Below are 27,003 nucleotides of genomic sequence, written 5' to 3'. Positions count from 1 at the left end.
CTGGACCTTAAGACCCAGCTCGTACCCATGGATTTAAGTTCACATACGCCCGCTCTGCGGAGCGCACTGGCAAATACGAGCCGCGATACTTCGGTGATTGCTTGGACCGCAACATGCATATGAATGCGAGGGAATGTAATCTGTTTGAAGCGAACATAGACATTCGAGGTGGAGCACCAGGATGTCAAACTTGATACCTAAGGCCTTCAGATATAACGGATCTTTTCCCGCGGCAAGTTGTGATCACCGCCCCTCAAGGACTTTCGCTCCTCCGATACCGTCCTCCGACACATCGACACTATACATGAATTAATGACGACAACACAAAAATATAGGGCTTACGGCCATGTCAGCACGTAGAACGACCACTCGCTGATGTAGACGGTAGATGTTGTACAATAAGCCACAGATCATCGCCTTGACCTGCTGGGCCATCGTCGGTGCGCAATGAGAACACAGCCTGAGGCCGGTGGCTTGGACCTGCACACTAATTGGGCTTCAAATAATATTAATTGTCCGCGTCACGAGGAAATCACCTACCTCGCTAGTGCTTGTCGAGCTTGGGCAATATAATGAGGGTCGTGTAGCAGCCCCTTCTCAACTGTAGACTCCAAAAACTCCTCGGTGCCAATGTCTCCTCGAGATCCCTGCACTGGGATGATGGGAATTGCGACGACAGGACAGATGAGAGAATGAAGGTCACGACGACCAGCTCGAGACCTATCCCCAAGGCCTTGCTGAACCGCAGTTCAGCGGACATCTCGGACCAACGTGTTTGAAGGCGGGAGAGGGATGCTAACCGAGAGAGCGTCAAGATCGTGCACGGCTTCCGATGCGATGAGACTGAGAGTTGGCCGTCCGAACCTCAGCCGTGGGGCTACTTGAGCACATACGACGACGGCCGGCAACCACTGCGCAAGAACATGAGGCTTACGCTCCGTAAAGGTGTGGTTGTTGAGCGTGATCGGCGTGTTTCTGCACAGCCTCATGGCCCGTGCGCAAGCTTGACAGAAAGAAGCCTGCACGTACTTAGCGCCGGGTGAGACGTGTGAGTCTGACGTCAGGCATCAGGACAATTGCGCTGAAGTCTGAGTCTGATTTGAAGGCCCCTGCGCTCTCCCTGCACGTCGGGCTCGTCAGTAATACTCCTTGAACATCGCCCATCCTAAAACAGATCTGCGAAACGGTAGTTTTCAGCCTCAAGAACGAGAGCGAATCGCAGCGGCGCACCTGACATTTAAGTCGACTGAGCCTGATATGAAGAAGAGATGCCTCGAGATGCCCTGCTAGCGTAGGTTTGCCTCGTCTACTGCCGACAGGCGGAGGAAACGTCCTTCCATTAGACAAAGGGGACCGGACGATCGTTGGGTATATCGGAGAGGCGAAGTGAAATTGATGCCTCGGTCTATGTTGCGGGGAGGGGGCGGAGACACCGGACAAAGAACACCCCATAGGCAGGTGAGTAACAGAGAGAACCGCATGATACGTTATGCTCAGAACAGGAAGCGAACCCGCGAGACACCCATTGATTCCTGGTAGAGCTGTACAATTTGAATACAATGTGAATAATGATACCTGTTGAGCCGATAGTTGTGACAAAGCGCCGAAAGCAATGATGACCAGCCGAGAGGTGGAATGGGGGTCTCGTGTCGTGAGCGAGCAACCTGGCAGAAACCTAAGGTCAGTGCCGCGGCGGATGTATGTATAACGCGACTGACAGAAGACTATGCTACCAGTTTCTTCATGCGATAAACACCTTCTCTTGCCATGTGAACAGCATTGTTCAGCATCCATTCAGGAGTGCTCTCGCCACGCGGCCGCAACCTTGCGCGCCATTGGACGGGGTCTACCGTAGACCGGATGCCCTGGAAAAACACCACCGCCTCGTCGGCAGTCAGCCGTTCTTCGGGTATCTTCCGAGTCATGCCGTCGATGAGAGACTCGAGCATCTTGAAGTCGTTGTATTTCTGCGGATTTTCAGCTCATGGGACTGCATCCACGCCACCTCCGTACGCTTACCTGGACGAAGTGCTTCCTATACAGATTTCCGAGTATGAATATGTCGACCTTAAATGCATTGTATGGAGCGCGGTCAGATAGCTCCGGTACCTCCTTGTCCCTTCCATCCAGACCCAAGACCAGAGGGGGTGCACCGACGGGGAAGAAGGATGAGATTCCGAAGTCGATGTAATAGTATCGAACAGGGTGGTCCAGGCGGGAGCGTGGTACGATGTCATATATCGCATCCGTGGACAGGTCCCGGCTGACTGGGTGGTGGCCCTCAGGGTATAAAGGTCGACCGTCCATCATGATGTTAGCGCCTGCACAGTCTCTGTATGACTTAGATGAGTGGACAGTCGCACAGCAAGAGACACTTACCGATGCGCTACTCGATGCCGATGCAGAAACGATATCCCCTTTAGATTTGGTCAACGAATCCGCAACGCGAAGACGCTTGTGGTGGAACCTACCTCGAGTGTCTGGCTGATGAAGTCGATGACTTCGCCAAGAGCCATGAATGGAGGATCATCAAACGGGCGTAGATATTGCATGATCATCAGCATCTTCTTCGGCTCGAAAGGGTCTGGCAAGACGTCAAAGACCGATACACAGTGATTGTGAGGATCTTTGGCCAGAGTCGCAGAGGAAAGGTATTGAGCAATGGCAACTTCTCTCGTGTCTTTCTTCACCATCTTGATCGTTACTACCGCACCGTCTCTCTTTCGTACGGCGTCCATGATGTGGTAACGCTAATAGATCCGGGCATCTGGAGACCGCTCGAGCAGACGAAGGACTAGACATACCTCGCTCATTATCGAGTCCTCGCAGAATAATGGGTTGAGCCTGGTTCCCAGCCATGACGGGCTCCAGTTCGCGTGATAGCGTGGTCTTAGTGAATAACCGGCAGAGAACAGACAAGATTCGCGTGCACTCCACCAGCGTTCGTCCGGAGAAAGCGCGTAGCTGCCTTCACGCGTTGATTTCTCGAATATCTGAGCGGCTTCCTCTGTGAGATAGACATAGTAAGGCAGTTTCGATGGTTTCCTCGCAGAGCCGTCGGGGTAAGCATTGTCTGGAGGGCTGATGGACATCAGTACCGATGAACAACTAGCTGGCCGGCAGTGGTGGCTACACGCCCGGATCTCGATCGCTGGCACTTGCCGTGCAACCATGTGACTGCAATAGTATTGGGGAGCAACTACCATACTCGAATGGCGGCATCGTTGAGCTTGCGTATGATGCCTGGCACGCTGCCGCATCCCTTCTTGGGCCCTTCTCCATTGTCATTTTCTACGGGGCAGTGCTGATCTGCTACTGTTTTTGGTTAGCGAAGAGCGATCTTGCCATGCGGTCTCCCGATGTTCATCTGGCACCTCATGTTACCCTTGAGCGCGAGGTGGAGGCTGCACTGGATATAAGTGCAGTCGCCGGCTGCTCAGGACTCGGACGGTCTCGCGATCTCCTCGTACCGAGCCACTCCGCGCGACCAGCTCTCAAGGGACCTCAACACGATGTCTGACAGTTTCAACATCGACACATGGACGTGGATCACTGGTGCCATCAGCCTCGCCACTGTGTTACCTCTACTCTACACTTTTGTCATGACCCAAATCCCCTTGACGAAGGTGAAAGCTCTCGAAGAGGCCATAGATGATACGAAGGATCTCCTCGACTCTGTGATCGAAAGAGGACTACTTTCGGATGTGGGTTACATCGCTAAGAGCAAGCTAGCTCTAATCAGGTATGTTACCGATATCTTGATCGACTTTGTTGCCTTACCTGATGGCCATCGTTGCCTAGCATTGAGGGGCATGCGATTGACTTCAAACTATCCGCATACTCTGCAAAGACCCTTGGACAACAAATCAAGGGCATGGTCACGGGCGTGTCTTACGGTATCTATCGATTATGCCAGCAAGTCAACAAACTACGCGCCGACATCTCTGTAAGTCTGGTGAATCTTGTTCGTTCTCTCTATGCTAATCTATATGTACGCCAGGAAACGACATCTCAAGCACAGATGCGTCTACAAAGCGAGGGGCGCGCGCCTTTGCTCTCGGCCGATGACGCCACATCGACGACTGCACCGTCACCCCGTACCCAGGAAACACCAGAGCTCGAAAAACACTCCGTGGATATCGCCGACCTTGACGACCCGTACGTGCGTACTGTGGAGCTATCGTACGAGCAGTACGAGCATTCCGCCCTATTCGACAAGGAAGCTCGATGGTCGATGTCAACAGATACCCGTAAGCACTCGCGGTTACTTGTGCTATGATAATGTCTGATGGCATGCAGAACACGAACACGCGGTCCACTCCGCGGCGGCTGAGCCCAATGCCTGAGCTCGCCGCTACGAGTGGCATCCGTCATACCCGCGAGACAGCCACAGGGCTCTCGCAAGCATTATTGGATTCCCTCTACTATGTGCGTTCGATGCATCATCTCATTATTAACGTGAATCTATCATTAGAATGTATACATCTCTGCTTCGAGAGTAGCATCCTATTTATCTGTCCTGCACAGCAACTGGATGTAGCGATTGTCTTGAACCTCGCGACCTCTAAGTATGTTGTAAAAGGACGACTTTTCCTTGAGATTGCTAGCAGGTCTATCCATGGCTTATTGGGAGAGGTCTCACTAGTCGGCTCTGAAAGGGCTGATTTCGAGTGAATTCTGCTTTTACGATGTCTTGAAGCACCGAGTCATCCAGTAGCCTACGAATACGCAGTCAAATTCGCGGTCAAAATCAGCGAACCCAGGAGGGCGCCTAGATTGTCCGGCGAGATCTCGGCAACCACCGAAGCCGATCATGACTCCCGCCTCGTCCTCCTCCTCCTCCTACGCCTCATCGCTTCTCCTCCTCCTCCTCCTCCTCCTCCTCCTCCTCCTCCTCCTCCTCCTCCTCGTCGTCGTCGTCGTCACCCCTCATCTTCGTCCTGCCTTTTCTGGCTGTCAAGACTCAGGCCGTCGTTGCTACTCTATTGCGCCGATCACGGCGTCCTCAAAAGTGGGTCATGCGTTCGACGGCACTCTGTCCTCGGCGCGAAATCCTGCACGCGTTCTTTGCCAAACCTCGAGCACGACTGTACAGTGACATAGCTGCACGACCTGATTTGCGGTCCTTCTCTGTACAAAGAGAACCCTCCGCTCCGGTATCATCAAAGTCCACGTCGGACCCGATTATAGAGATACCCAAGTCCTCCATCTATGCTCCGGGCGACCCAAACACCGCCGAGCCTATCCTCCGTGACATCTCTTGGACGGTCCAGCCCTTCGAATCCTGGGCCGTTATATCCGCAGGCCACGGTACATCCAAACGCGCTCTATTCGAGTCACTCCTTGGCTCTCGCCGTCTGCACCCGAACCCGCCTCGCGGGATCTTCCCCTTCCTAGGTCACCGACCACCAGAGCACTATGTCCGGTTTGCGGGGAGCACGAGGGGCCAGAAGGGCGGAGAGTTTTTTGACTACACTGCGAGGTACGGTGCAATGCGGGATGGTGACGGGCAGACCCTGCGGGAAACGTACTTTCCGGACTTGGTGGAACACTCTGATGCGGATCACCACCATCATGGCACACCCTCGCGAAAGATTGCGAGGCTCCGACGGCTGGTTGATGAGCTGCACCTCAACCCGCTGCTTGACCTGCCGCTCATTGCGTTGAGCAATGGCCAGACGCGGAGGGCACGTCTTGCGCGGGCCCTCCTCGCGCGACCTGCTCTGCTCATATTGGATGAGCCTCTGAGTGCGTGTGCTCCCCGTCGAAGCTTAGTTTGTGTACTCACGCGCACTGCAGCTGGTTTGGACGTGGAAACGCGAGCCGTCATATCTGACTTCCTCCACCGGAAACACTCATCCACTGAGCCTGATACCCCCCATGTTCTGCTCGGCATGCGAGCCAAGGACCCGATTCCTGACTGGATAACTCACGTCGCGCTCGTGACGCCCGAACAGACTATACGCACGGGCACGACGGAAGAAATGCACGAGGCGATACATGAGCAGCAACACACAGCTGCCGCCATGTCCGGCGGTGGTGCCAAGCACGGCGAGCGGCAGCGCGGCTTCGAACTCGCGAAGATCGACAACCTGAGCGTGACCTACGGCAACCGGCAGGTGCTGAAGAGCGTGAGTTGGACGATCCACGAGAACTCGCGGTGGCACCTGATGGGCGAGAACGGCGCGGGGAAGACGACGCTGCTCGCGATGCTCACGGGCGAGCACCCGCTGTCGTACGCGCAGAGCGAGAGGCTCCAGCTGCTGGGCCGCCCGCGCGCGAGCTGGCCGACGCTCCAGCTCAATACGCGCATCGGGCGCGTCAGCCCCGAGCTGCACGCCGCGTTCCCGCGAAGGCACGGCATGACGGTGTGGGACGTCATTGGGACGGGGTTCGGCGGTGTGTTCGTGCCCCGCGGAAGGATGCGCGTCGGAGTGGGCTACGACACCGCGCAGGAGCTCGAGCCCGGTGGTCTCGAGGAGAAGTGGCGAATCGAGCGTGTGTGGGAGGTGCTCGAGGGCCTTGGGCCGCGCGCGTGGAAGGGGCGCGTGCCCGACGGGTCGTACAGCGCGCCGGAGGACGTCGCGTTTGCGAAGCGCCACTTCATCGACCTCACCCCTGGTGAGCAGGGCATGGTTCTGCTGATGCGTGCGCTCGTGGGACGGCCGCCGATCGTGCTGCTGGATGAGGTGTGGGCGGGGATGGACGAGGGGATGGTGGAGGCGGTCTGGCGGTACTTGGCGGACGGTGCGGGAGGACTGCTGCCGACGCAGGCATGCGTGGTGATCAGTCATTGGGAAGACGAGGTGCCTTGGGCCAAGGCGGACGGGGTCAGGAGACTCTTGTTGAAGGATGGCGTAGCACAGGAAGTCATTGCTTGAACGTCGTGGAGCTATCTCTGCTACGACAATCAACTAGGTCTAAGCCGTTCACAGCTCTCACAGAGCTTGCACAATTTTCCTTCGTGAAGACGGCTCGCAAGGACCTCATGGGCATCTATATAGCATCCATCGTGGTGACTCAACAGTGTTTATTGCTGTTTGCGAGATAGTGGGCGATGGCACGTTTCGCGCAAACGCGATGCCCGACCATCTGTCCCGCATAACTCGCGAATGCGGACACGGATCCCCTTACATGTTTATAGGTGTTGAATATGCTCGACCGAGGGGAGTTGTGCAGCCGGGCTGAGTGCCTGTCTAGCCCATGAAACTAGAAGAATATAAAGAGTGACTGCGTGGATAGGTGTGGTATAACATGCAATGATGTACTAGATGTGTGCCCCATGATTTTTGCGTCAGCAGCGTGTCGTTGAGCGATGCCGAGTGGGCCATCCTGGCGCTCAAATGAAGTGCTTGCCGCGGCATTTGGCGACGACCGTCTCGTTGGAACATTCACTGACGTCTCTGCAGCGTGTTTCTAGATTCAAACCGCCCAATAAATCCTTCAAGCATACCTAAGGCACCAACGACGGTATGTAATGTTGAGCTCAAGCTATCATAATGCAAGTACCCATTAGGATTGCTCGAGCGCCGGTCGGACACCGACCGGGCCCGACATCGCAAGATGACACTGCTACTTACCAGAAAAGACCTGGGGCACACGTCATGGAACATGTCACACCATGGGTATCTTATTCAGTTGTGATCACAGCTCGTTATCCATGTGCTAGGTGTGCTTCTTTGCCCAAGAGGCCCCCTCGCGGACGGTCTTGCACGAATTAAACAAATTCACAGACTAAGTATGGGGTGCAAATCTCCTCATCGAGTACATCAAGAATATATATCCGATGATGGCCGTTCGCCTTCGTGAATCATGCAGGACTAAAAACTGGGGATCGCATTTGTGCGAAACGCGTTTGAAACGCGCCACCGCCAACTATTTCGCAAACGGCAATAATTCAAGCGCCCATGTCAAGCGTTCAATATAAATTCCGAAAATGGTTTAGTGTCCATCCCCGCAGACGCGTTTCCTTGGCGCCTTCGTCGCGCGTCGCTCCTATCGGCCGAAATGTTGTCCCGACAATGTCCCTTCCAACCTGCGGTGCAAACGACATGTCGCATCTTCTCCATTTTATCCACACCACGCAACCGCGAGGTCTGACTCACGCTGGCGTCTCGCCGCGTACTGCAGGGGTTATAAACGCGTGCAGCGAACAGAAAACTATACCTCAGCTTAGGAGGTTCGAGCGCTAACACGCTACACAGTTGACCAGAACGAAGCTTTCACCCTCCTCAGACGCGTCCAACCGGGACGGAAGTACTTTAGTCATGGCGACGTTCGCGCAGAAGACGTTTGACGCGGTGCGGTACGCCGCAGGTACGCGTTTCCCTGATCACCACCTCGTGCGTTCTACTGCACGCTGACATCCGTACCTTAGCGCGTCCTACCTACCCCAAGCAGTTATACGACTTCCTCTTCGCCCACCACGGACGCGACCCGCGCGCGCGATGGGACACCGCGCTCGACTTGGGCTGCGGCACCGGTGCGTGTTGAGGTCCCCTTGTACTTTCTAACTCACCAATCCTTTGAACAGGCCAAGCGACGCTTGAGCTGACCCCCTTCAAGAATGTCATCGGGTCAGACCCCTCAGAGGGCATGCTCGTGCAAGCACGCGAGGTAGTCAAGTCGCGCCCGGAGCTCGACAGGCCGGGGCGGTTCAAGTTCGTACAGAGCGCGGCGGAGGAGCTGGGCTGGCTGGAGGAAGGGAGCGTGGATCTGATCGTCTCCGGTGCGTAATAATCAACGTGATCCAATACTCCGATTCTAAATCGCCGTGGACGGAATGTAGCCCAAGCCGCGCACTGGTTCGACTGGGCCAAGCTCTGGCCCGAAGCCGCGCGGGTCCTCAAGCCCGGAGGCACCCTCGCCGCCTGGGTAAGCCGTCTTTTCGCCTCCGCACCATACGCAGTTGCTCACAGCGCTACCAGGGCTACTCGCAATTCCGACTCCCGCAATACCCCTCCCTCACGCCGCTCATCCACGAGTACTGCCAAGGCACGGACCCGCTGCACTCCGTCGGGCCATACTGGGAGCGACCGGGGCGAACCATCGTCGACGATCACCTGCAGGCAATTCCAGACCCGCGCACCCTCTCCGCCGCGTCCTGGGCGGACTTTGAACGCGTCTACTTCACGCGGCCGCACCACGCGCTGCCGGAGGCGCGCCCGTCGATCCTGCGGACGCGCACGACGTGGGCGGGCATGCTCGCATACTTGCAGACGTTCTCCGCGCTGCACACCATGAAAGCGAAGGTGCCAGAGGCCGCGGACGTGGAGGTGCGGTTTTGGCGTAAGCTGAGGGAGGAGGTGGCGCGATTGGAAGGGAAGGATGGGGGCGAGGCGGGGGAGGGCGAGGAGGTGGAGGTGGAGTGGCCGATGGCGGTGTTGCTTGCGAGGAGGGCGTGAAGATGAAGTGGGTGGCTTTGGGATGTATTTGTCGTCGTTTCTGACGTTGAATGCGCAGGTTCTGCCTATTTTGTGTTTGAGGTTGTCAGTCAGCGCCAGTGGGCAATTGCCATCCGTCCACCGCGGACGCTTGTTTACCGCCATGGGTGACACTCAAACACTTCCACCGAGGCTTCGACTGGGCAGCGTTGGTATAATGCACTCACAGTCATTGTGGTCCCAGTACTACGGGTTTAGCTCTGTTGATTATATGATTATGATTTCTCAGGGATATTAGCGCTTCCGAGCAAAGAAAATGATGATTGATTTTTTTTTTTTTTTTTTTTTTTTGGAGGGCCGTAATGGACGTCCGCAAATGACAATGGGTCACTCCAGATCGCCCAGCCTGCGCATGGGTTTCCCCATGTTCGCCAGTCCAGGGTGAAAAATGCTAATTACGCACGATTTAATAACCAGTGTGGGGCTCATCAGTCCGGCTCGAGGTCTACTCGCAAGGCCGGTGTTCTACCCACTAAAAAACCCGTATATGCAGTCCAGTCCATTGGGAGGGCAGGTTCGTCCCGTAGTACCTTGTTCCATGTAGCCAGGACAAGGTCTCGTTTGAGGGCAGAGCCCCCGTACTTCCGTTTCACGGCTTCGACGTCGAGCGCTAGCCTACTATTAAGTGTAAATTGTAACTTATTCCAGACGAGCGTCTCGCGGTGTTCCCACTGTTCGTCTTCTGCATGTCCGATCACCCTGTCGCATCTTAGTTTCCAGATCAAGTGAACGGCTTCGGATATAAGCACTCGCCAGAGCCTTGTGGCTCCCTGTCGAACTCGCCCTTTTTGGTCCACCCACGTTGTCAATCCCAGTGTGAGGATATCCGTAGCAGACAAGGAGGGCCATTTGATTCCCTTCTTTTCCCAGATGGTACGCACCAAGGACCATATCAGAGATTGACCTGCCGCTTCGCACTCGAAGAGGATGTGTTGTATTGATTCGATTGCCCCACAGTGGCTGCACATCGCGCGGTCTTCGTATCCTTGGATTCTATTCCAATAGGCACCGCATTTCAGCCCGCCGTGCATGATCTTCCAGAGGAAGACCGCGAAGGGGCGGCTGAAGTCCTTATGTCGGGTGCTCATCCAGATCGTGCTTCTCATCTGGGGGGTCTGCATGTGTGTCTTGGCAGCGGCGAGGTTCTCTTCTGTCTGTCGACGTTGCGGTGCCTTGTGTTGTTCTATAATCCCGCGGTACGCTAAGGCTTGGGTCAGGGAGCTCAGTTTGGCTCCTGTCAGTTCAAAGCGGGGGTCGATCACCCTTGCCGGAGGGTTGGCCTTGTGGAAGGTTTGTGGCGAGGGTCCGGAGGCATCCTGGCGCGCCCTCTCCAGGGTTTCCAGTCGTCATCCCCGGTTATCCTCCTGATAGTGGTGGGCGCGCACCTTTGACGGAGGCGATTCATAAACGGCTTTACAAACTGCGCAAGGGGTACGCCGATCCAGCCCTTTGCTTCCCAGAGTGGGGTGCTGTCGAAAATCAAGTTGGACAGGATATTGTTGGTACTTAGGAAGTGGAGCGGTGCGTCCAGGGGTGTTTGTTCACTTGCATACATGGCCGCTGAGAGAACCCCAGGCTCAGTCACTTCCATGTCCGGGTTGTTAGTCGGGGTGACTAGTCCATTTCGCCGGTCGTGAGGGCCGAAGAAGGCCGCAAAAGTGTTGTGTTCGTCGTCGTTGGTGGCTACGTCCGGTCCAACAGGGTCCGTCGTTGGTTGGAAGAGCATCACAGTCGTGGATTCTTCCGGGACCGGGACTCCGGGGCGTCTTCTGATCGCCGGAGGTTTGGTGAGTGTGCTGGGATTGACGAAGATGCGGAAGGCCTCCGACAGGCCACCGTTGGACGTGACCGACGGGTTGAAAACGAGCACGTCGCCTTTATCCAGTTCTGCTTCTTCGTTCCGTTCAAGTCTCCGCCTAGTCAAGGTGAGGCCGTCCGTCATTTCGGGAACTAGGGGGTTCCATTTAGGTAGGATCTCACTAAGGATTCGGAATGCCGCAAGCCTGCACGTAGCAGGGTGTGCGCAGCCGTTTCGTCGGGAGGACTGACATTCAGGACAGGCACAGTTATTGTCTTCCCATGTCGTATCTTGCGTGGACGGCTGGTCTCCGCAGGTCGACCGAGTCGCCTCTAGTAAGTCCGAGATCACTATTACCTGGTGGTTATCTCTCAGGCAGTCGCTGACCTTCGTGTTATTGAGTCTGCGGAGTGCTTTAGTCGCCCCGATGTGGTACCACGCTGGCAGTTCTCGTTTCAGGGACGGGTCGACTTTTATCGCTTCAAGTTGGATGCCAAAGCGTCGCCCCGCATTCAACATCTGTCGTATATATAGCGGTAGGCCGGAGCGGGCACTGAGCGAGGGGTCCCAGCTCTGTAGGTATGTGTTTATCTGTGCTTTCGGTCGGATTACTCCTGTGTCTTTCTTCGCGTGTTTATTGATGATGGCGTCCACGGCAAACACCCAGACAGGTCGGTCACCCGTTAGTGTTAGGTATCGTTTCAACCACATCAGATCGATTGCGTCGTTCCGCGCTTCTATATCCAGCAGGCCTAGGCCCCCGTCCCTGACAGGACGGTGCAAGGTGGCTGTGTTAACCGGCGGTATACTCTCCGAATTCCACACAAAGGTGCGTATCATCTTCTTCAGCTCTGTTTCCACTGATTTCGGCATGCCTTGTACGACCGCTAGGTACTGGGAGATTCCCCAGGGCCCATTTGGATAATGTGTCTTCGCCCTATCATCGAGGGCCGGCATTGTCCCCATCGCTTGAGGAATTGCCTAATTTTTGTGAGTGCTGGTGTCCACACGGCGGTCTGTTCCACGTTACTGCCGATCCAGGCTCCCAGGATTCGGACTGGTTCGCCTTCTGTGGCGACATGTATATTCGAGGGATGGTCCCGGACGAAGTCAGGTCCGGGTTCAGTTGGCGTGTGGATACTACAGCTCGTCGGTATTCCGGTGAGCCAACCGGTACTACTTCTGTCTTTCCATCGTTGAACTTGGCTCTTGAAGCCGTGCACCAGCGGTTCAGGATGTCCCACAGGCCAGTCCAACTGTCGTGTTTGGATAGGAAAGTGGACGTGTCGTCCGCGAAAAGCTTAGTGATGAGTCTGTCGGCTGCACCAGGGATTCGGAAACCTTTCAGAGTCGAAGTGCGGAGCAAATTGGCTAATGGTTCGATTGCTATGTCGAAAAGTAGGCAGGAGAGTGGGTCACCTTGTCTCACTCCTCGTATGACATTGAAGAAGTCGCTGACCTCTCCATTCAGTATGACTCTCGTTTTCGCAGTTGAGTACAGCACCCGGATTTTCTTGATAAAACTGGCGGGTAGACCGAAGGCTTCCAAGGTCTTCCATAGGTATGTATGATCTATTTTATCATACGCTTTTCCTGGTCCAAGGCGACTATAACGCCGTCTTCCTCCGCTGCTTCTGCGTAGTCCACCAGGACTCGGCAGGTCTGAGTCTGGTCTTCGATATGGCGTCCCGGTACGAAGCCAGCCTGGTCGGGATGGATGAGTTTTGTAGCGACCTCTCCTAGTCGTGATGTCAGGGCTCGTGTGTAGACTTTATAGTCCGAGTTCAGGAGCGTGATAGGTCTGTAGTTTGCAATTTCCCGTCTGTCACCTTTCTTATATATAGGGCACAGCCAACCATCGGCGAAACCGGCATCAGGGGATAGTCCATGTTCCTCTATGTCCTCGTATACTAAGGTAAGATAATCCAGACTATTGAAAGTTTTTTCCCCAGAGCTGTCGCTCATGAAGTATTTCCAGAACTCATAGGGATTCCGTCCAGGCCCGGTGCGCGACCAGTCTGGGATTTCTTCAGTGCACGTTTAACTTCGTCCTTATATATTCTGGATTGTAGGAGGGCAGAGTCGCTAGGATCGAGCGTTTGGGTGACCCCGGTCAGGATCTTCTCGATCTCTTTGGCTTGGAGGTCCTTCGAGAAGCCTGGGACGTCAACGGACTGAGCATGTTCGTGGTAGCCTCTCGCTAGCGTGGCCATCTTATCAGACCTGACCTCAAAGCGTGGAGGGGTCGTGTCCGGCAGTCGTAGGGTGTATATAACATCCCTCGGTGTCTTTTCTCGGTTTACTGCTGACCAGTATTTGGTCACCCGCTCGGCGTTGATGACGTATCTCGCGGTGGTTGTGAGCTTAGAGAAGGTATGGCGTTTCTTCTCGAGTTCGCAGATCCGGTTATGGAGAACGGCGGAGTCATTCTGTAGCTCGCTCGAGAATTGGTATGTGCTCCGGCTCTCTATTTCTGTTACATGGTCGCGCAGCCGTTTCAGTTCGGCCCGCAGCTTGGGGATCTTCTTCTTCAGACGCTCCCTGGCAAGTTTTTGGATGTCCTCCTTGAACCGCTTATGGAGTCCTTGAACGGGTGAGCTATGCAGGGCCGTCTCCCCATGGCACATCGCTTGCATCGTCTCCATCACGGCTTTGCCCAGAGTCCCCATTTCCTCCATAAATACTTTGTCTTCGATGAGATGTGGTGGCATCGACCACCTCCCTTTTCCGATGAGAGGTGTGTTAGTGGCATTGAGTTTAGCGCTGATCAGCCGGTGGTCCGTGTGTACTCCTGTGGTTTTGATGTCCCACGTATGTGAGGTACGGACTAGAGGTTCCGACGCATATATGCGGTCGATTCTTGAACGCGTGACGCTGCCTCGCTGCGGGTATGAGTAGTCTTTTTTATTCGGTTCTGACAGTCTCCATCCATCGTACAGGTCGAAGTGCCTGATGAGGTCTCTCAGGGCCTCTACCGCCGACGCATAGTCTTCCTTGGCTGGCAGTCTATCGATGGATTCCTCGACCAGGTTGAAGTCGCCCGTCATGATGTCGGGTGCTTTAAATCGGCCCTTCTCGGCCATGCTCAACAGACGACTCCAGAAGGCGGCATTCTCCGTCATCGAGTTGGGGCGTAGACGTTGAGGATCGTGATCGATCTGTCGGCGTGCCAATGCATTGTCAGTGTCACAGCACGGCCGGGGATTATTTCCTTGAAGACGACGTTTGAGACGTCAACGAGTTCACGGTTTAGGACGACTGCCACGCCTTGTGAGGAGGTCGTGGATTCGGAGCCGGAGTTCCAGATTCGGATGCGTCTCCCGTACAGGTCTTGTATCGTGTTGGTATGCGTTTCATCCAGATGCGTCTCTTGGAGGCATAGGACTCCCAGTCTTTCTTCTCGCAGAAGCTGGTTCACGGCGTTCCACTTCTGGTCCCTTGGGCCGTTTAGGGAGCCTCTGCCATTGAGGTTAAGGCTCCCGATGTGCAGACTAGCTTTAGTCTTTCTTCCAGACGGAATGATTCTTTCCGTCCTCGCAGTGTGCCCCTCCACAGGGGCACTTTGTTCAGGGTTGTTCAGTACGCAGCTCTCCGCGTTACCCTGGGCACTGTTGATTGGTGTGCGCATACCACGGAGAGCAGCCCCGTCTCTGGGTTCCTCTACCCGGTCATTGATTTCAGCGTGGGCGGGGGACACGTTGGCCTCTCTCGGGCAGAGGAGAGTGTTGCCGGTTGTCGAGTAATCGTCCGTATGGGTGTTTAAAGAGTAGTTTGTCGCCGTTGATGTACACTTCCTAGCTACAACGATCCACTAGGGGCGGGGAGCGCTCCTGGCTCACTCAGGTGACATGCTGCTAGGCAGCTTGGCCTCTCGGCCTGGGTAAGTCTAAAAGTACCCATCAATAGCAGTAGCAACCTCACGCAGCAGGGGACATCGAGCTTTCCTGTCCCGAAGTCGGTCAGTAAATTTGGGCTCGGGTCCGCTGTGCGCGTTCCGGGAAGTCTCAGTCGATCTCGCAAGGGCAAGTATGAGGCTAGCGAAGACAATGCGTGTATATTTTTCCTGTGAGTACGAGATTTAACAGGGACGTCATTACAGGGAGCGAGGAGAATTTGGCAACAAGAGGAGGAGCTACGTCATTTCTGGTAGCGCGTATACATAGTGAGGGGACGTGACCGTGATGTCGACGTAGGTGCACGGACTCTGGAAGGGCGCCGAGCATCAGGCCAGGCCTGTTCGCTGCTGCACGCTAGCATTACCACCTCGGCGACCGCGGTTACTTCCTCGTCCTCTGCCTCCTCGGCCACCGCGTCCGCCTCTGCCTCCACGGCCGTGCTGGTCTTGCGTCTGCGCTCGTCGGTCAGTTGCGAGAGTTTCGCGAACGTCCGCGAGGGAGGGTCCATTCCATCCGGGGGTCGTCGGGACCGTGCACGCGTGAGTTGGATGATCTATGGAGTGGCAGAACAGGCAGTAGAAGACGCGTGTGACTAGCTCAGGTGGGCCAGCATACGGACTGCCGAAGGTGAAGCCGCGTACACGCTCGCGGAAGCAGAGCCACTCAGTAGCGTCGGCAGTTGGCGACTCCATGTAAAGGAAGGCAATCGGCTCTTCTTCGTCGTCGCGCGAGTCTCGGATGGAGATCAGCCTGACTCTGACCGAGTCGACGACGCAGCGGTGCGCCTCTCCTACCATGAGGTGGCGCCATCTCCCGCCCGTGCGGACGTCGATCGTCAATAACGCGCGTACGTGTTGGTAAAGGTCCGTGCTCATCATACCCTTCTTGAAAGCATCCGTTAGTCCCTCCTCCGTCGGCGGTACGCATAGTCTTTCGGGGTGCCGGAAGGAGGCGAGGAAAGTAGGCGGAACCGAGTCCGACGGCACGACACCGAAGGTGCCTTCGGCGGTGGAGACCCAGCCCTCGCGCAGCAAGCGGTCTCGTTGCTCCACAGTCAGGTTCCCGACGCGATAGTATGTCGGACTGGAGTTGGGCTTCGTGGGGGCTACTGCTGCGATGGGTTGGGTGATGCTGGCGGTGGGTATGTTCAGAGAGACACGCAGGATGTTGTCCGCCGCGCAGAGTCGCCCGAAGTTGCCCTTGTCGTGCGCTCCGCGTCCCGGGAAGTGGATAAAGACGTGGTGGTCAGTTGCCTTCCTCCATTCGTCTGCCTGTGAGGCAGCCACGTTCCTGTACGCTAGGTCGAAATCCGCTCCCTGGATACGCGGCCAACCTTCAGGAGGTGGGCGCGTCCTCGTGACCGGCTGCGACGTGCCCTGCGCTGGCGCAAGAGGTTGTATGGGACCCGCCGGGGGGGAGCGAAGTTGGGGAACGGGCCCGGGGCATAGTGGACCGGGTGGGGGTGGAGCACCGAGGGAGAGCGCGGCCTGCGAGGCCCGAGGCGTGCGTCGTCGTCGTCGAGTATCTGGGCGGGCGAGGCTGGCGCTGGCGAGAGTTGGATAGGCCGGTGAGATACTGAGCGTGGCGCCCTGCTAGCCGCCTCAATATCCCGCATTCGTCGGCCTAACGTATAGAGTAGCGGTGAGTTTGTGTCTCCCTGCCGTACTGTAGTGTACGCACTCATGTCGTCGTCAGTCGTGGCGCTACGTGGGTCTTCCCTACGGCGAGGAGGGTCGCTGGACCTCCCGTTCCTCGACGGTCCTGCTTGCCCGGGTGCCGACTGGTATGGGAGGGAAGTTACGTCCTCGTACATGTCTGATCTTTTGGGTGAGAATTGCACAGCGTTGTTCTCGCAGCGACATACCTTCGATATCACCCTCATGGAGGGCTGTCGTACGTTTCAGGTACGGGAGGTCGTGGTCCGGGACGTCCGATACAATGCGGCGCGTCGAGTAGGAGCCATCCGATGCCCTACGAGCATATGTGAAGCTTGGCAGGTCCCCGTCGTGCTATGGGAGCGGGGCGAGGTTATATCATAGAGAGAGGAAGGTGTCAGCGACATCTACGGCTTATATAGGTTAGGGGAAGAGAGCTAACCCTCGATGTGTCCAATTCGCGGTTAAGTCTCATGGGTCCGCCGCACGGTTCGATGTCCCGCATGTCGACGTCAGACGTGGTGGCCGCCGGCGGGTCGTCACGGTCGTCGTTGAGCCCCGGAGACGCTTCGTAGCGCGGGAAGCCTAATACTTCCCCAATGTCGACTACGTACCGAGTCTGCGTCACTGGGGTAGACGTCGTAGGCACATCCTGGGTGCGGGTCGTTACTCCGGGCGCCGCGTGGTCCCCGTCGACATCCGTGGAGACGCGGCGCCTCTTGCGCACGTCGCTGGTCGATCGTTGAGGAAGGTCAGGCGGCGGAGCGGCCTCAGCGGCGGGCGTCACCGAGTTCGGCGTTCCTTTCCCTATGTTCATCGGTGCTTTGCCTGCAGCCTTCGCGCTCTTCTTCGATCGCTGCTTCCTGTTCTTCACCTTGGCAACTACCTGCTGCTTGTCGGAGCGAGTGCGTCGTAGGGCCAGCGCATTCAGTTCCAAGTCTTCCTCCTCTTAATAGGGGATGTTAGCTAGGACTTGGGACGTGTAGCCTGAGGGAGCGCATTGCGCGTACCTTTTATGACGACCTCGGGGGTCGCTGCGTCAACGTTGATGACCTCCTGCTGCGTCTGGGCAGGCTCAGTGGTGGCGGGGCCATCGCGTTCAACCGCCGTGCTACGCGTCGTCGGTGCGGCGGCCTTCGCATTCGCCTTCTTCAGTGCGAGGAGAGCCGGAGGCGTCGCAGGACGGGACGCCATCCCCGCGTAGGAGACACCCGTAAGGTTCGTCGGCGAGGCGACTCGGGGGAGTCCCAGGGGTTAGGGACGCCTGAGGAGATAGGCTCGGCGTTGACACGTTTGTTGGGGGATTTGACGAGGGAGGCTGCACGGAGGCGCTCGATGTAGGGATCAGGAAGGGTTTCACTATCGTTGGTCGCATTAGCATGCCCATGGCGGGGAGTCAGGGTTGGGGAGACGGGACGAGAGGGTTGTTGCATGGTGGCGACGGTCGACGAGAATTGTTAGATAACTGAGGATTTTGGGATGGCTGTGAGCGTAGCCCCAGGGTTCCTTTTATCCTCATGGCTGGCTCATGGCGTACGCCGTTCTCGCAGCTGTCAGGATGCTGTGATGGTGGGGGAGTGACCATCTTGGGATACCATTCTCGCGCCTGTCAGGCTAGCGGTGTATCGGCTTCATCTGGCATGAGTTAGGCTGGTGCGTTGCTTTCCTACTGTGTTTCGTGGGTCAGGTCATTCTGATGGTCGTGCTGTCGCGCTCATTCGCGCTCCCCTCGTTCCTGGCGGGCGCGGTGAAGCTTCCCTGCGCGGGAGGGGTGGGGAGGGTTGTAGGGAGTATGTAGTGTCGGGAAGTCCAGCGGTACCGTCATCTCATTGCCGAGCCTATTCCTCCGTGGGGTCGGAAGGATATGATGGCGGCGAGGTCTCCGTCCAGTATGTTTCTCGTCTGTTGGGGTCTGGGGCGGCGTCCATCGGCTGCGTCGTATTCCACGAAGGTCCATACTCGCACCTTCTGTATGACCTTGATTCCCTCTTTTTTGTCCACATAACGCAGCGGAGAGCCGTCGCGCTCGTGATGATTGTTTCCGTGTTCAGGAGTCTAGTGCAGGGGCTCGAAGGCCATCTCTCGCTGTTATTGCGTGCGCTAGGTCGGTGTCCAGCTCCTACTGTGGAGATGCCGCGTTCTCGTACCTAAGCAGGTCCGCTAAGCGACGCAGTTGGATGGTGCCTCGACGACGCTCGCGTCGTGGGTTTTTTACGAGATTTATTCAGCTCGAGCGGGTTCTCGTGTTCCCTACATGTCCGGCAGAGGGGCCACGTCCTGTAGCGGTTACCCTCGTTCCCGGATGGTGTTATTCCCTCCGCTCGATTGACAGGTCTGCGATCTCCGCGGCGTCAAAGTCGTGTTCGTTTGATCGTTTGATCGGGGTCTTGAGGGCGCTATACGCTTGTTGTGTGGTTTGGGGTCATAGCCACCGCGTCCTAGTCTAGTCGGCCGGTGGCGTTCAGCGGCACCTGTCGCTCCGCCTGGCTCGTAATGTCAGCGGTTCTCTCGTTTTTCGGGACGTCTAGGTGTCGCAATGGGGGGCTCGTTATTCGTACGTGGTGGGTGTTGTCTTCCACGTCATTGGAGGTGGGGTGAGTGTTACACCGTCTCCTCGGGTAGAAGTGGCGCCAGTGGTATTTGTGAACGTGGCGGGCGTCCTAGACCTGTCATACATACCGTTATCAAGGTTGACTTAGTGTGAGTGTATGTAACTCGGCTAGGTGCGGTGGTAACGATCTGGAGCGCTAGAGGATGGCCGGCAGCGCCCCGTCCACGGTGTGGCTACTGCCCGTGTTAGGGGCATCTTCCATTATGGTCCGGGCCTGGACCTTGCGTTGACATTTTTGTTTTCGCTCTTGGTGTTCCAGCGTTATGGTAGTTCTGTGGGTCCAGCGTCATCGGGGCGCCTTAGGGAGATAGAATACTTCCCAGAGAGGCTTGTTAGGGTCTTACCGGTCGCGTATGGGGTGGAGCCTGCATGGCATTGGTACGGGCCTGTTGTGTGAGGGCGCCGGTCTCTGCGCTTACTCCGGTACCTGGAGTGTTATGATGCCGGGATGCTCATGGGCGTTAGAATTCTGTCAGGCTGCACTTAGTGCGCGGGTGTATCTGTGTGGCGCATCGTTCGGGAGCAGTACGTTACATCAATCACTCCTGATCGATTCCTATATGGGGGTCTCTCCGCGCTCATCAGCCTCTTCGCGCAGATGTCTATTTCTCCGCGCCAGCCGCACTCCATCGGCCGGTATCGGAGGGCTCATATGGGCTCGTCATGTCACGTGTCCCCATTTGCGGTGTCTTATTGGCGGTCGTCCTCCGAGTCAAACTCGTACGGGCTGTCGACACTGTTGGATATGACAGGGTCGTGCGCCAGAAGGCGGTGAGGCGGGGGGGAGTGAGGGAGGAAGGCGTATAGTTGGGCATGGATCTGGCTCTCGTCACGCGTGAGCCTGGACCACGAAGTCGGGACGCGGATGGCGCACGCCGTTGGACTGCCCGTGAGGAGCCACGTGATCCAATGACGTTGGATGTCCGTTGCGTTCTCGACTCGACCGACTCCGGTCCGCAGGTCTCCGACAGCAAGGATGACAGGCAATCCTCGCTCGATATGGCAGGTTGGGCGTTCTTCTACTATCCATGTCAGCGTGATTCCGTTCCTCTCTGGGATCCCTTCCACTTGAACGGTAACTGCGAGGGACTCGGGCATCGGGAGTCGCAGTGTTGGGAGTGATGGGGGTAACGGCGTGGATGGTGAGAACAGGTAGGATTCAGATGGCGACCAGGCTTTGAACTGACGTGGCTTGGCCCCAGGAGTCCCTTGGTGGTGGGCTTTCTGCTTGGATCCTGCTGCTTGCCTTGCGGTGGGTGGCATGGCGTACTATGGTTGTTAGACCGGCAGGTGAGGCCTGATTTATACAGTTAGGAGAGCGATGAGCGTTTACTTTCTAGGGGATCCTGATGCCAGTGACGGCAGCTGATGCGATTCAAGCGGCCCAACGTAATTGTCCATGGGGAGACGCTCAGGGTGTAGGGAGTGTGTGGGGTGTGACAGAGCACATTCATTTTAACCGGTAGAAAGAGCGACAGGTATTGGGACAGAGATCATGTCTTTTTGCTTCAAGGATCCGCCCATCCATCGAAGATCGACCTGGAGGACAGGTGTGGCACCGTGTTTAGGGATGTTTATTACGTGGCTGGCGCCCGGCGGCTCGGGGGTCGCCGAGAAGCGGGTATCTACGGGCGTCTCCACGATCATGGTCAGGCGCCCTTGGGCGTCGTGCGCAGCTCAGTGGTCGCTGTCTACGGTGTGGAGGACGGTGGGCTCGGATAGGAGCTTATTTTAGTTCCTCTTCTGGGGTAATGGCACTGCCTAGGTAGGTCAGAGCAGGAGCGGGTCTATCCGGCTCGATTTGAGGATGGATTGGGATCCATTTTCTCGGATGAAGCAAGGTTACATCCAGGCTGCACCGCTGAACAGCGGTGACAGTCTTTATAGCGCATGTTGGTTTCATCCCATTGGGACTACTCACCCCCCGGACCACGAGAAGGTCTGCGCAGGGCTCGTCGACGACGAGTCCCTCCCGGGGGATGATGATTGATTTGACAACTGAACTCCGTCAACACTCATAACGGAGCTCGTTATGTCTCACAGTCAGCGCTTTACAACAAGGCGATTGCGCGCTGGGCGATAGACGCGAAGATCGTCGCATTCGTCAGGGATGTCCAGAATATCTCGCTCGCAATCCAGTACGCGCACTCACATGGCCTCGAGTACACAACATCCAAACCGCCGTCCATCCAATGCTTCATTCTCAAGAATTGATCACATACGAGCATAAGTGGGCGCCAATGCCTTCCCCGACACAGCATCTCGACCCGCGTTGCGGCCGCATGGCCATTCTGTACGTTGAGACCGCACAACACATTAGCAGGGCGGCCTGATGATGATGGTTCTATACTCACAAACTCCATGCGACGATACGAGCCAGGATGCAGGGTTGCAAGGACGTCAATCCATGCTACCTCAAGGACCCTCGGCCTCCTCTTCGGCGGTATTCTTCTGTTCAACTTACATACTGTGACGAGGTATCTTGTCCACATCCTTCCTCCAGCTGGCGAATTCTTGGAAGCTATGCACTGGAGCGGTACTCCAAGGACAGTCAGCTTCCTTTGCAATTTGACCAAGTCCATAGTACTACACACCTCAATATACCTCGTCTATGCGAGTGTGGCATTTTCCGCCTGACGAGCTCGTCCAACCGATCGCACCGTTCTCGTAGTCCTGAACCCATCCCAAGAAGCTCATTACTAGACGTCCAAGTGGTGTTGTCATCGTGAGTGCCTATACAGATGCCGCGTGACGCATCAGTATAGGAGAACTGCTTCTCCTGCAGTATACTGTCCAATCACGCCAGGACATCATCCTGCTCCAGTGTCGTCAACATTCCGTCCAGGTTATCTGTCCTGTGGTCCATCCGAAGCCATAACATAACAGCCACAGCTTGGAAGTGTTTCGAGACGATGCGAGACAGGATATGTGGGATCCAGGGCCACTCTGCAAAGGGGTGGCACAGCCAGATCACCAACCTCCGCAGGTGGTTGTGGCTTGAAAGGTTGTAATGTTGCTCTGTAGGCACGAACAATCAGCAAAGTGGTTCGAGAGAGAACTAAGAAAACTTTCCGACTGTGGCATCGATTGCACCACCATCACGAGCAGAAGAACTGAGATACAAATGGAGCTCAACCGCTTCTGCAGACGTGGAACTTGCGTCCAGCAAAGTCTGGCTTCTGCTGACTGCCGAGGATGGATCAAACCCGACGTCCACCCCATGAACGAGATTGCGCACTCGAGAAGCCCGGCTGATATGCACGAAAAGGTCTTCGACTGCTGGTGCAACCCATCGCAGTTCGAGATCCACCAAATTTGCACAGTTCAGGGGGAGGGAGGCCGAGGAGACTTGCTGTTTCTGCAAGCAGCTGACATTGAAGCATTTCAAATTCCTGAGCCTTGGGAGCGCTGAAACAAGGTGAGACAGCTGGGCGACGCTCGACAAGGTGACGTTGGAGAGGTGTAAACTGTCGATGTAGCTGAACACGCCCAGGAAACCGATATCCTCCATTCGGACCGAGCCGATAGTCCATTCAGCATCTTCGATGGTGATCCACAACAGCCTCGGAGCCTTGCCCGCGAGCATAGCAGCAAACGTCCCCAGGTGCCGGATCGGTTGACGCTCCCCGGGGGAAGCGCCAGATATGATGACCTGTTGAATGACCTCATGGAGGCGAGGTTTTGCGCGGAGTGTCTTGGAAAGCGAGAGGACATCATTCCGGCCTCGTAGATAGATGCGTTGGCGCAGATGGTACCATGTCAGGTAGTACCAGTCTTGGCATACGAGCGCGCAGGATGTGAGAGTGGGCAGATGTGGCTCGCCACTCATAAAACGGTAACCGAGGTCCACTCTTGTTGCTATGTGGCCGATGATTTGTTCACAGACATCCACAGGAAGCTGCGGGATCGACAATCCGGGAGAGGCGCCCTCAGGCTCGGACGCGGTCGTACTGTAGTCCACATGTGTAAGCCATGTCAACCGCGTCCGGACAGTGACACTTACATTGACTCGACTCTGTCCATTCCGTTGACGTGGGATGAGCGTTATTACGACGACGTCACCGCGCTGTCGCACCGATGAAAGTCTCCTGTGCCACCAGACAAGTTAAGGTGCGCCGTCTTGGTCGGTTCGCGCGGTGCTGGCAGCCGTTGGTGGTCGCGACGCTAAAAGGAGAGTACGATGTCAGTAAATGCATGCGTCGGCAAAAGCGGAGTCGTACCCCGTGAGGACTTTCAATGGCCCTTGGTGTGCGCAGCAAAACTCAAAGCTGGACGAGGGTGAGAGCGCAGTGAAGGCAATGATAAGTGATGTATATATGCATCGTTAAAACGTAGCGCTCGCTCGCCGGCGCGCCGGCGTATAGAGGCGTCGAGCATAGACACACGCTGTCGCAAGCCGTTCTTTGCTTTCAGTGGACACCGTGAGATCCGGGCGGTTCGCAGCCGATGTGATGATAGCCTCTACGGCCTGAAGCCTCTGCAAAGCGAAACTCACGTCATCAACACTCAGCGGCGATGCACGAGAAATGCATACAGAGGACCGCTCTCCTTGGATGCAGTGCACCTCACTCTGGTAAGTGCGCGCGAGACAGGCACGTCCGAACCTTGAGCTTGTTCAATGACAGAACACTTATCGATATCAAATTGGACCACATAGACGTGGAGGCAGTGTGGAATGCAGAATGAAAGTCTGTGATGGCGGGGCACCTTTCAAGGGTGAAGATGATTAATAGTGTGGAATGACATACCAGAAGGGCGCTCATGTAGTACATCAACTAGCCGTGAATTGACATCTCACATATCAGGTCGACGAGGTGGGACTGTATGTGCACATTCGCATGTTAAAGTGTTATATGGGCCCGTCAGACATGCGCGAACGTGACATACCTATGGCGGCTATATCGTACGTCGAACGCTGGACGGCCGCACTTAACCACCGGCGGCCATGTACCGACGAACACATGAAGGCGTGTGCAGACATGTCAAAAGTACGGCTGTACTAGGCGGGCGTATGCTGAGGGGTATGGCGCGGTGGGTTGTGGCGTCTGCGCATTCTTGTGGTTTCTTGCGATGAGGTATATTTCATGCACGCGATTAACGAGAGTGTTGAGCTTCCAGTGTTCGCAAAACATCAGCACTGCAGCAATGCTATGCGGAGAAGGTGCAAGAACTCACGGGACTGAGGAGGAGGTGGCGCGACTGGAAGAATGGGGGAGAGGCGGGGGAGGGCGAGGAGGTTGAGGTGGAATGGCCGACGGCGGTGTTGCTCGCGAGGAGGGCGTGAGAATGGATGCCCGGGGGATATGGGTGCGTACCTAAAGGTGGCTTCGTGATACATCTGTCGTGTTTTCTGACATTCATGGTATGCATCGCAGATACTCTGCCTGATAACATTCAAGTACAGCGCACTATCAATGGGAGTCACAAACCAGCAAACAAACTCTGCCTGTTCTGTGCTGTCCGTCAACGCGTGAACTGTTGTCAACCCGATTCCACCGCGGACGTTTGATTACCGCCATAGGCGGTCTAGAAGCATCTGCACCAATGCTTCAGTTGGGTGCCAATATTGGTGAGACGCGCTGACAGAGCGTGAGTCATCCGAGTCGAAACATCGGTCTAACTTAGCTGTATTGAGCCTATGGCGTCGCTGAACATAATTTTTACGCCTCCGGCAGCACTTTCGCTGCGGCAAAGACATGATATTAGGTTCACGTTAACACGGCGCCCTTGACTCGGAGATGGGGGGGCGGACACTTACCTCGCTAGAACCATTCCATCCTCATAGATCAACATGTCCTTTTGCGGATAGGGTTTCCGTAGTAGACCTGTGCATGTTCCTGCCACTGGAGCCACAGAAACCATTGTCACTGTCAGCAAGACAGCTGCAGAAGGCTGTAGGGACTCGTATTCCACAACCTGCGTTCATTTGATTACTGGACAGCACCTCGCCAGTGCGTCACTAGGTTTTATGTACTCCGTGATGCGTCAAATGGATGACGCGAGGCGGGGTCATTGCGCCGAGCCCATGCGGGGATGCGGGGGAGGTGGCTTGGCGCCGATCACACATCCGCGCTCGGAGCCTGTAAAGGCAAGTGGATTGCCATATCGGGTGCACCAAAAGGAAAGGTCAGGTGTGGTTGGCTGAAAACGCCTCACGAGGGCTGGCGTGTGACGCCCCCGCGGCATTCTAGCGTGCCACACGTCTAGGCCCGTGTTTCTCCCCTCCTCGTGCTTCGTCATCCCCGCGCGCACAGGCAAAGAAGGCTGCTGCAGTATATAGGCCGCCAGTCGCGCGCGCGTCCTCTCCACAGCGTCCGCCTTCACAGGGATACCCACCCACACAGACACGCTCGGACCACCCAGCGACCGCGCCCGCGACGCCCACGACCGTTACGACCATGTCCGCCGCGACCGCCCACGCCCGCCTCGCCGCCCTCGCGCTCTCCTTTGCGTTCGGCATCGTAGCCCTGTCCACGGGCATCAACGCGCTCGCAAAGTCCTCGGACCAGAAGCGCACGCTGAAGAAGGACGTGCCCTCCGTGGCGTCCGTCACCATCAACACCAACGACGTGCTCAGCTCGGGCATCGTCGTCACCGTCGTCTGCGCTCTCATCGCGCTCGTCTCCTTCCTCTCCATCGTGCACGCGCTCTTCTTCCGCCTCCGCATCGTCAAGCGCAACCCCGACGGGAACAGCTGGGGCGCGCTCCACACGCGCCACGCGCCCCGCGCGGGCGCGGCGGCGCTCGCCTTCCTGAGCGTGTGGCTCTTCGCGACGCTCGTGCCGTTCACGGACTTCGTCGCGAACCGCTCCGCGAAGATCAGCGCGAACATCGGCGGCGTGCCCCTCAGCGCGGGAGACATCCAGGCGTACCAGGCCGCGTTCGGCCTCACCTCCGTCTACCACAAGCTCGGCTACCGTGAGTCTGCGCGGCTGCGGTCGATGTATGCGCACTTTTGCTGACGGTATGCGCGCGGTTCGCAGTCGTGGCGGGCACGGTGCTTCCGTGGATAGCCCTCCTCTTCTCCTCGCTCGCGTCCGCGCTGTCGTTCCACTACGCGCGCCAGGCGTCCGGGGAGCAGTGGCGACGGGCAGCGGCGTCCCCGCGGGATATGCAGACGAGAAAGCACAGCCGCAACGAGTGGAGTGAGCGCGACCGGCCAGATACCTGCGACCGTCTCGGAGAGGCGTGTCTTGAGAGTGGTAGCTACGAATTATCGATCAGTAACGCGGTTCATTTGATTCCCCACCACGATGTCACGACTCTGATTTGACTTGATGCTGTTAAGTTGTACCCTGTAGTCGACGTAATGACCTGTATTCTCGTTAGTAACGATCCGCGATGACTTCATCGACCTGCCTGAGGCATTCGAAGGCCGTGGGCCACTCGCCTCCGGTCCGTAAGAGGCAGAAGATGTATCGGACTGCTGTCTCTCGTAAGTGGCCGTAAGCAGCATCAAAGAGACTCGTAGACTTAGAGCACCAACAGAAGAGCGAGTATGACAGCTCGGAGCAAGCTAAGAGCTTGGAGGACGAACTTGAATTGACGTTCGAATCGTAATCACGTGCGCTCAGGAGATCGAGATTCAGATGGCATGAGA

The 27,003-nt window shown here is 56.4% G+C and overlaps 11 protein-coding genes across 11 annotated transcripts; 5 read left to right on the top strand and 6 right to left on the bottom strand.

Annotated features, from left to right (window-relative positions):
* Positions 1-24: 24 nt before the first annotated feature.
* Positions 25-1,046, bottom strand: B0H18DRAFT_1019288 (uncharacterized protein). Its single transcript, XM_048029439.1, has 4 exons — positions 801-1,046; positions 541-737; positions 343-487; positions 25-298 (listed from the first exon to the last, which is right to left on the bottom strand). Exons 1-4 carry the CDS (start codon positions 987-989, stop codon positions 254-256), a joined length of 576 nt encoding a protein of 191 aa, XP_047891179.1. The 5' UTR covers positions 990-1,046; the 3' UTR covers positions 25-253.
* Positions 1,047-1,472: 426 nt separating this feature from the next.
* B0H18DRAFT_1019284 (kinase-like domain-containing protein) lies at positions 1,473-3,103 on the bottom strand. The gene is made up of 6 exons (XM_048029438.1): positions 2,805-3,103; positions 2,472-2,750; positions 2,380-2,417; positions 2,020-2,332; positions 1,719-1,967; positions 1,473-1,664 (listed from the first exon to the last, which is right to left on the bottom strand). Exons 1-5 carry the CDS (start codon positions 3,090-3,092, stop codon positions 1,725-1,727), a joined length of 1,161 nt encoding a protein of 386 aa, XP_047891178.1. The 5' UTR covers positions 3,093-3,103; the 3' UTR covers positions 1,473-1,664; positions 1,719-1,724.
* A 409-nt stretch (positions 3,104-3,512) lies between these two features.
* B0H18DRAFT_1121142 (uncharacterized protein) lies at positions 3,513-4,346 on the top strand (the record flags this gene model as incomplete). Its single annotated transcript, XM_048034280.1, has 4 exons — positions 3,513-3,742; positions 3,802-3,946; positions 4,001-4,250; positions 4,300-4,346. The coding sequence occupies 4 exons, from the start codon at positions 3,513-3,515 to the stop codon at positions 4,344-4,346; spliced, it is 672 nt and encodes a 223-aa protein (XP_047891177.1).
* Positions 4,347-4,767: 421 nt separating this feature from the next.
* On the top strand, positions 4,768-7,282 carry B0H18DRAFT_1019279 (P-loop containing nucleoside triphosphate hydrolase protein). The gene is made up of 3 exons (XM_048029437.1): positions 4,768-4,855; positions 4,886-5,748; positions 5,800-7,282. The coding sequence occupies exons 2-3, from the start codon at positions 5,019-5,021 to the stop codon at positions 6,879-6,881; spliced, it is 1,812 nt and encodes a 603-aa protein (XP_047891176.1). The 5' UTR covers positions 4,768-4,855; positions 4,886-5,018; the 3' UTR covers positions 6,882-7,282.
* Positions 7,283-8,267: 985 nt separating this feature from the next.
* B0H18DRAFT_879731 (S-adenosyl-L-methionine-dependent methyltransferase) lies at positions 8,268-9,404 on the top strand (the record flags this gene model as incomplete). Its single annotated transcript, XM_048040713.1, has 5 exons — positions 8,268-8,316; positions 8,378-8,482; positions 8,534-8,728; positions 8,789-8,874; positions 8,928-9,404. The coding sequence occupies 5 exons, from the start codon at positions 8,268-8,270 to the stop codon at positions 9,402-9,404; spliced, it is 912 nt and encodes a 303-aa protein (XP_047891175.1).
* B0H18DRAFT_1019274 (uncharacterized protein) lies at positions 9,337-9,713 on the top strand. The gene has a single exon (XM_048029436.1). It carries the CDS (start codon positions 9,427-9,429, stop codon positions 9,679-9,681), a length of 255 nt encoding a protein of 84 aa, XP_047891174.1. The 5' UTR covers positions 9,337-9,426; the 3' UTR covers positions 9,682-9,713.
* A 158-nt stretch (positions 9,714-9,871) lies between these two features.
* On the bottom strand, positions 9,872-11,385 carry B0H18DRAFT_1121140 (uncharacterized protein; the record flags this gene model as incomplete). Its single annotated transcript, XM_048034279.1, has 2 exons — positions 9,872-10,769; positions 10,829-11,385. The coding sequence occupies 2 exons, from the start codon at positions 11,383-11,385 to the stop codon at positions 9,872-9,874; spliced, it is 1,455 nt and encodes a 484-aa protein (XP_047891173.1).
* Positions 11,386-13,202: 1,817 nt separating this feature from the next.
* On the bottom strand, positions 13,203-18,225 carry B0H18DRAFT_1121139 (uncharacterized protein; the record flags this gene model as incomplete). The annotated part of the gene is made up of 10 exons (XM_048034278.1): positions 13,203-14,399; positions 14,462-15,052; positions 15,502-15,690; positions 15,779-16,408; positions 16,471-16,760; positions 16,818-16,952; positions 17,002-17,108; positions 17,281-17,740; positions 17,803-18,027; positions 18,084-18,225. The coding sequence occupies 10 exons, from the start codon at positions 18,223-18,225 to the stop codon at positions 13,203-13,205; spliced, it is 3,966 nt and encodes a 1,321-aa protein (XP_047891172.1).
* Positions 18,226-20,093: 1,868 nt separating this feature from the next.
* B0H18DRAFT_1121138 (uncharacterized protein) lies at positions 20,094-20,666 on the bottom strand (the record flags this gene model as incomplete). The annotated part of the gene is made up of 1 exon (XM_048034277.1): positions 20,094-20,666. One exon carries the CDS (start codon positions 20,664-20,666, stop codon positions 20,094-20,096), a length of 573 nt encoding a protein of 190 aa, XP_047891171.1.
* A 1,795-nt stretch (positions 20,667-22,461) lies between these two features.
* B0H18DRAFT_1121137 (uncharacterized protein) lies at positions 22,462-23,426 on the bottom strand (the record flags this gene model as incomplete). Its single annotated transcript, XM_048034276.1, has 2 exons — positions 22,462-23,353; positions 23,407-23,426. 2 exons carry the CDS (start codon positions 23,424-23,426, stop codon positions 22,462-22,464), a joined length of 912 nt encoding a protein of 303 aa, XP_047891170.1.
* A 2,396-nt stretch (positions 23,427-25,822) lies between these two features.
* On the top strand, positions 25,823-26,472 carry B0H18DRAFT_844676 (uncharacterized protein; the record flags this gene model as incomplete). The annotated part of the gene is made up of 2 exons (XM_048039543.1): positions 25,823-26,321; positions 26,387-26,472. Coding segments are annotated over 2 exons (585 nt in total), but the record flags the coding sequence as incomplete, so codon positions are not given.
* Positions 26,473-27,003: the final 531 nt, after the last annotated feature.

The sequence above is a fragment of the Fomitopsis serialis genome, assembly GCF_022376445.1.
Source record: "Fomitopsis serialis strain Sig1Antser10 chromosome Unknown B0H18scaffold_56, whole genome shotgun sequence".
In the NCBI taxonomy this organism is placed as follows: domain Eukaryota; kingdom Fungi; phylum Basidiomycota; class Agaricomycetes; order Polyporales; family Fomitopsidaceae; genus Fomitopsis; species Fomitopsis serialis.
Note: the sequence above shows the minus strand (reverse complement) of the source record. Positions and strands in the feature narration are given on the sequence as shown.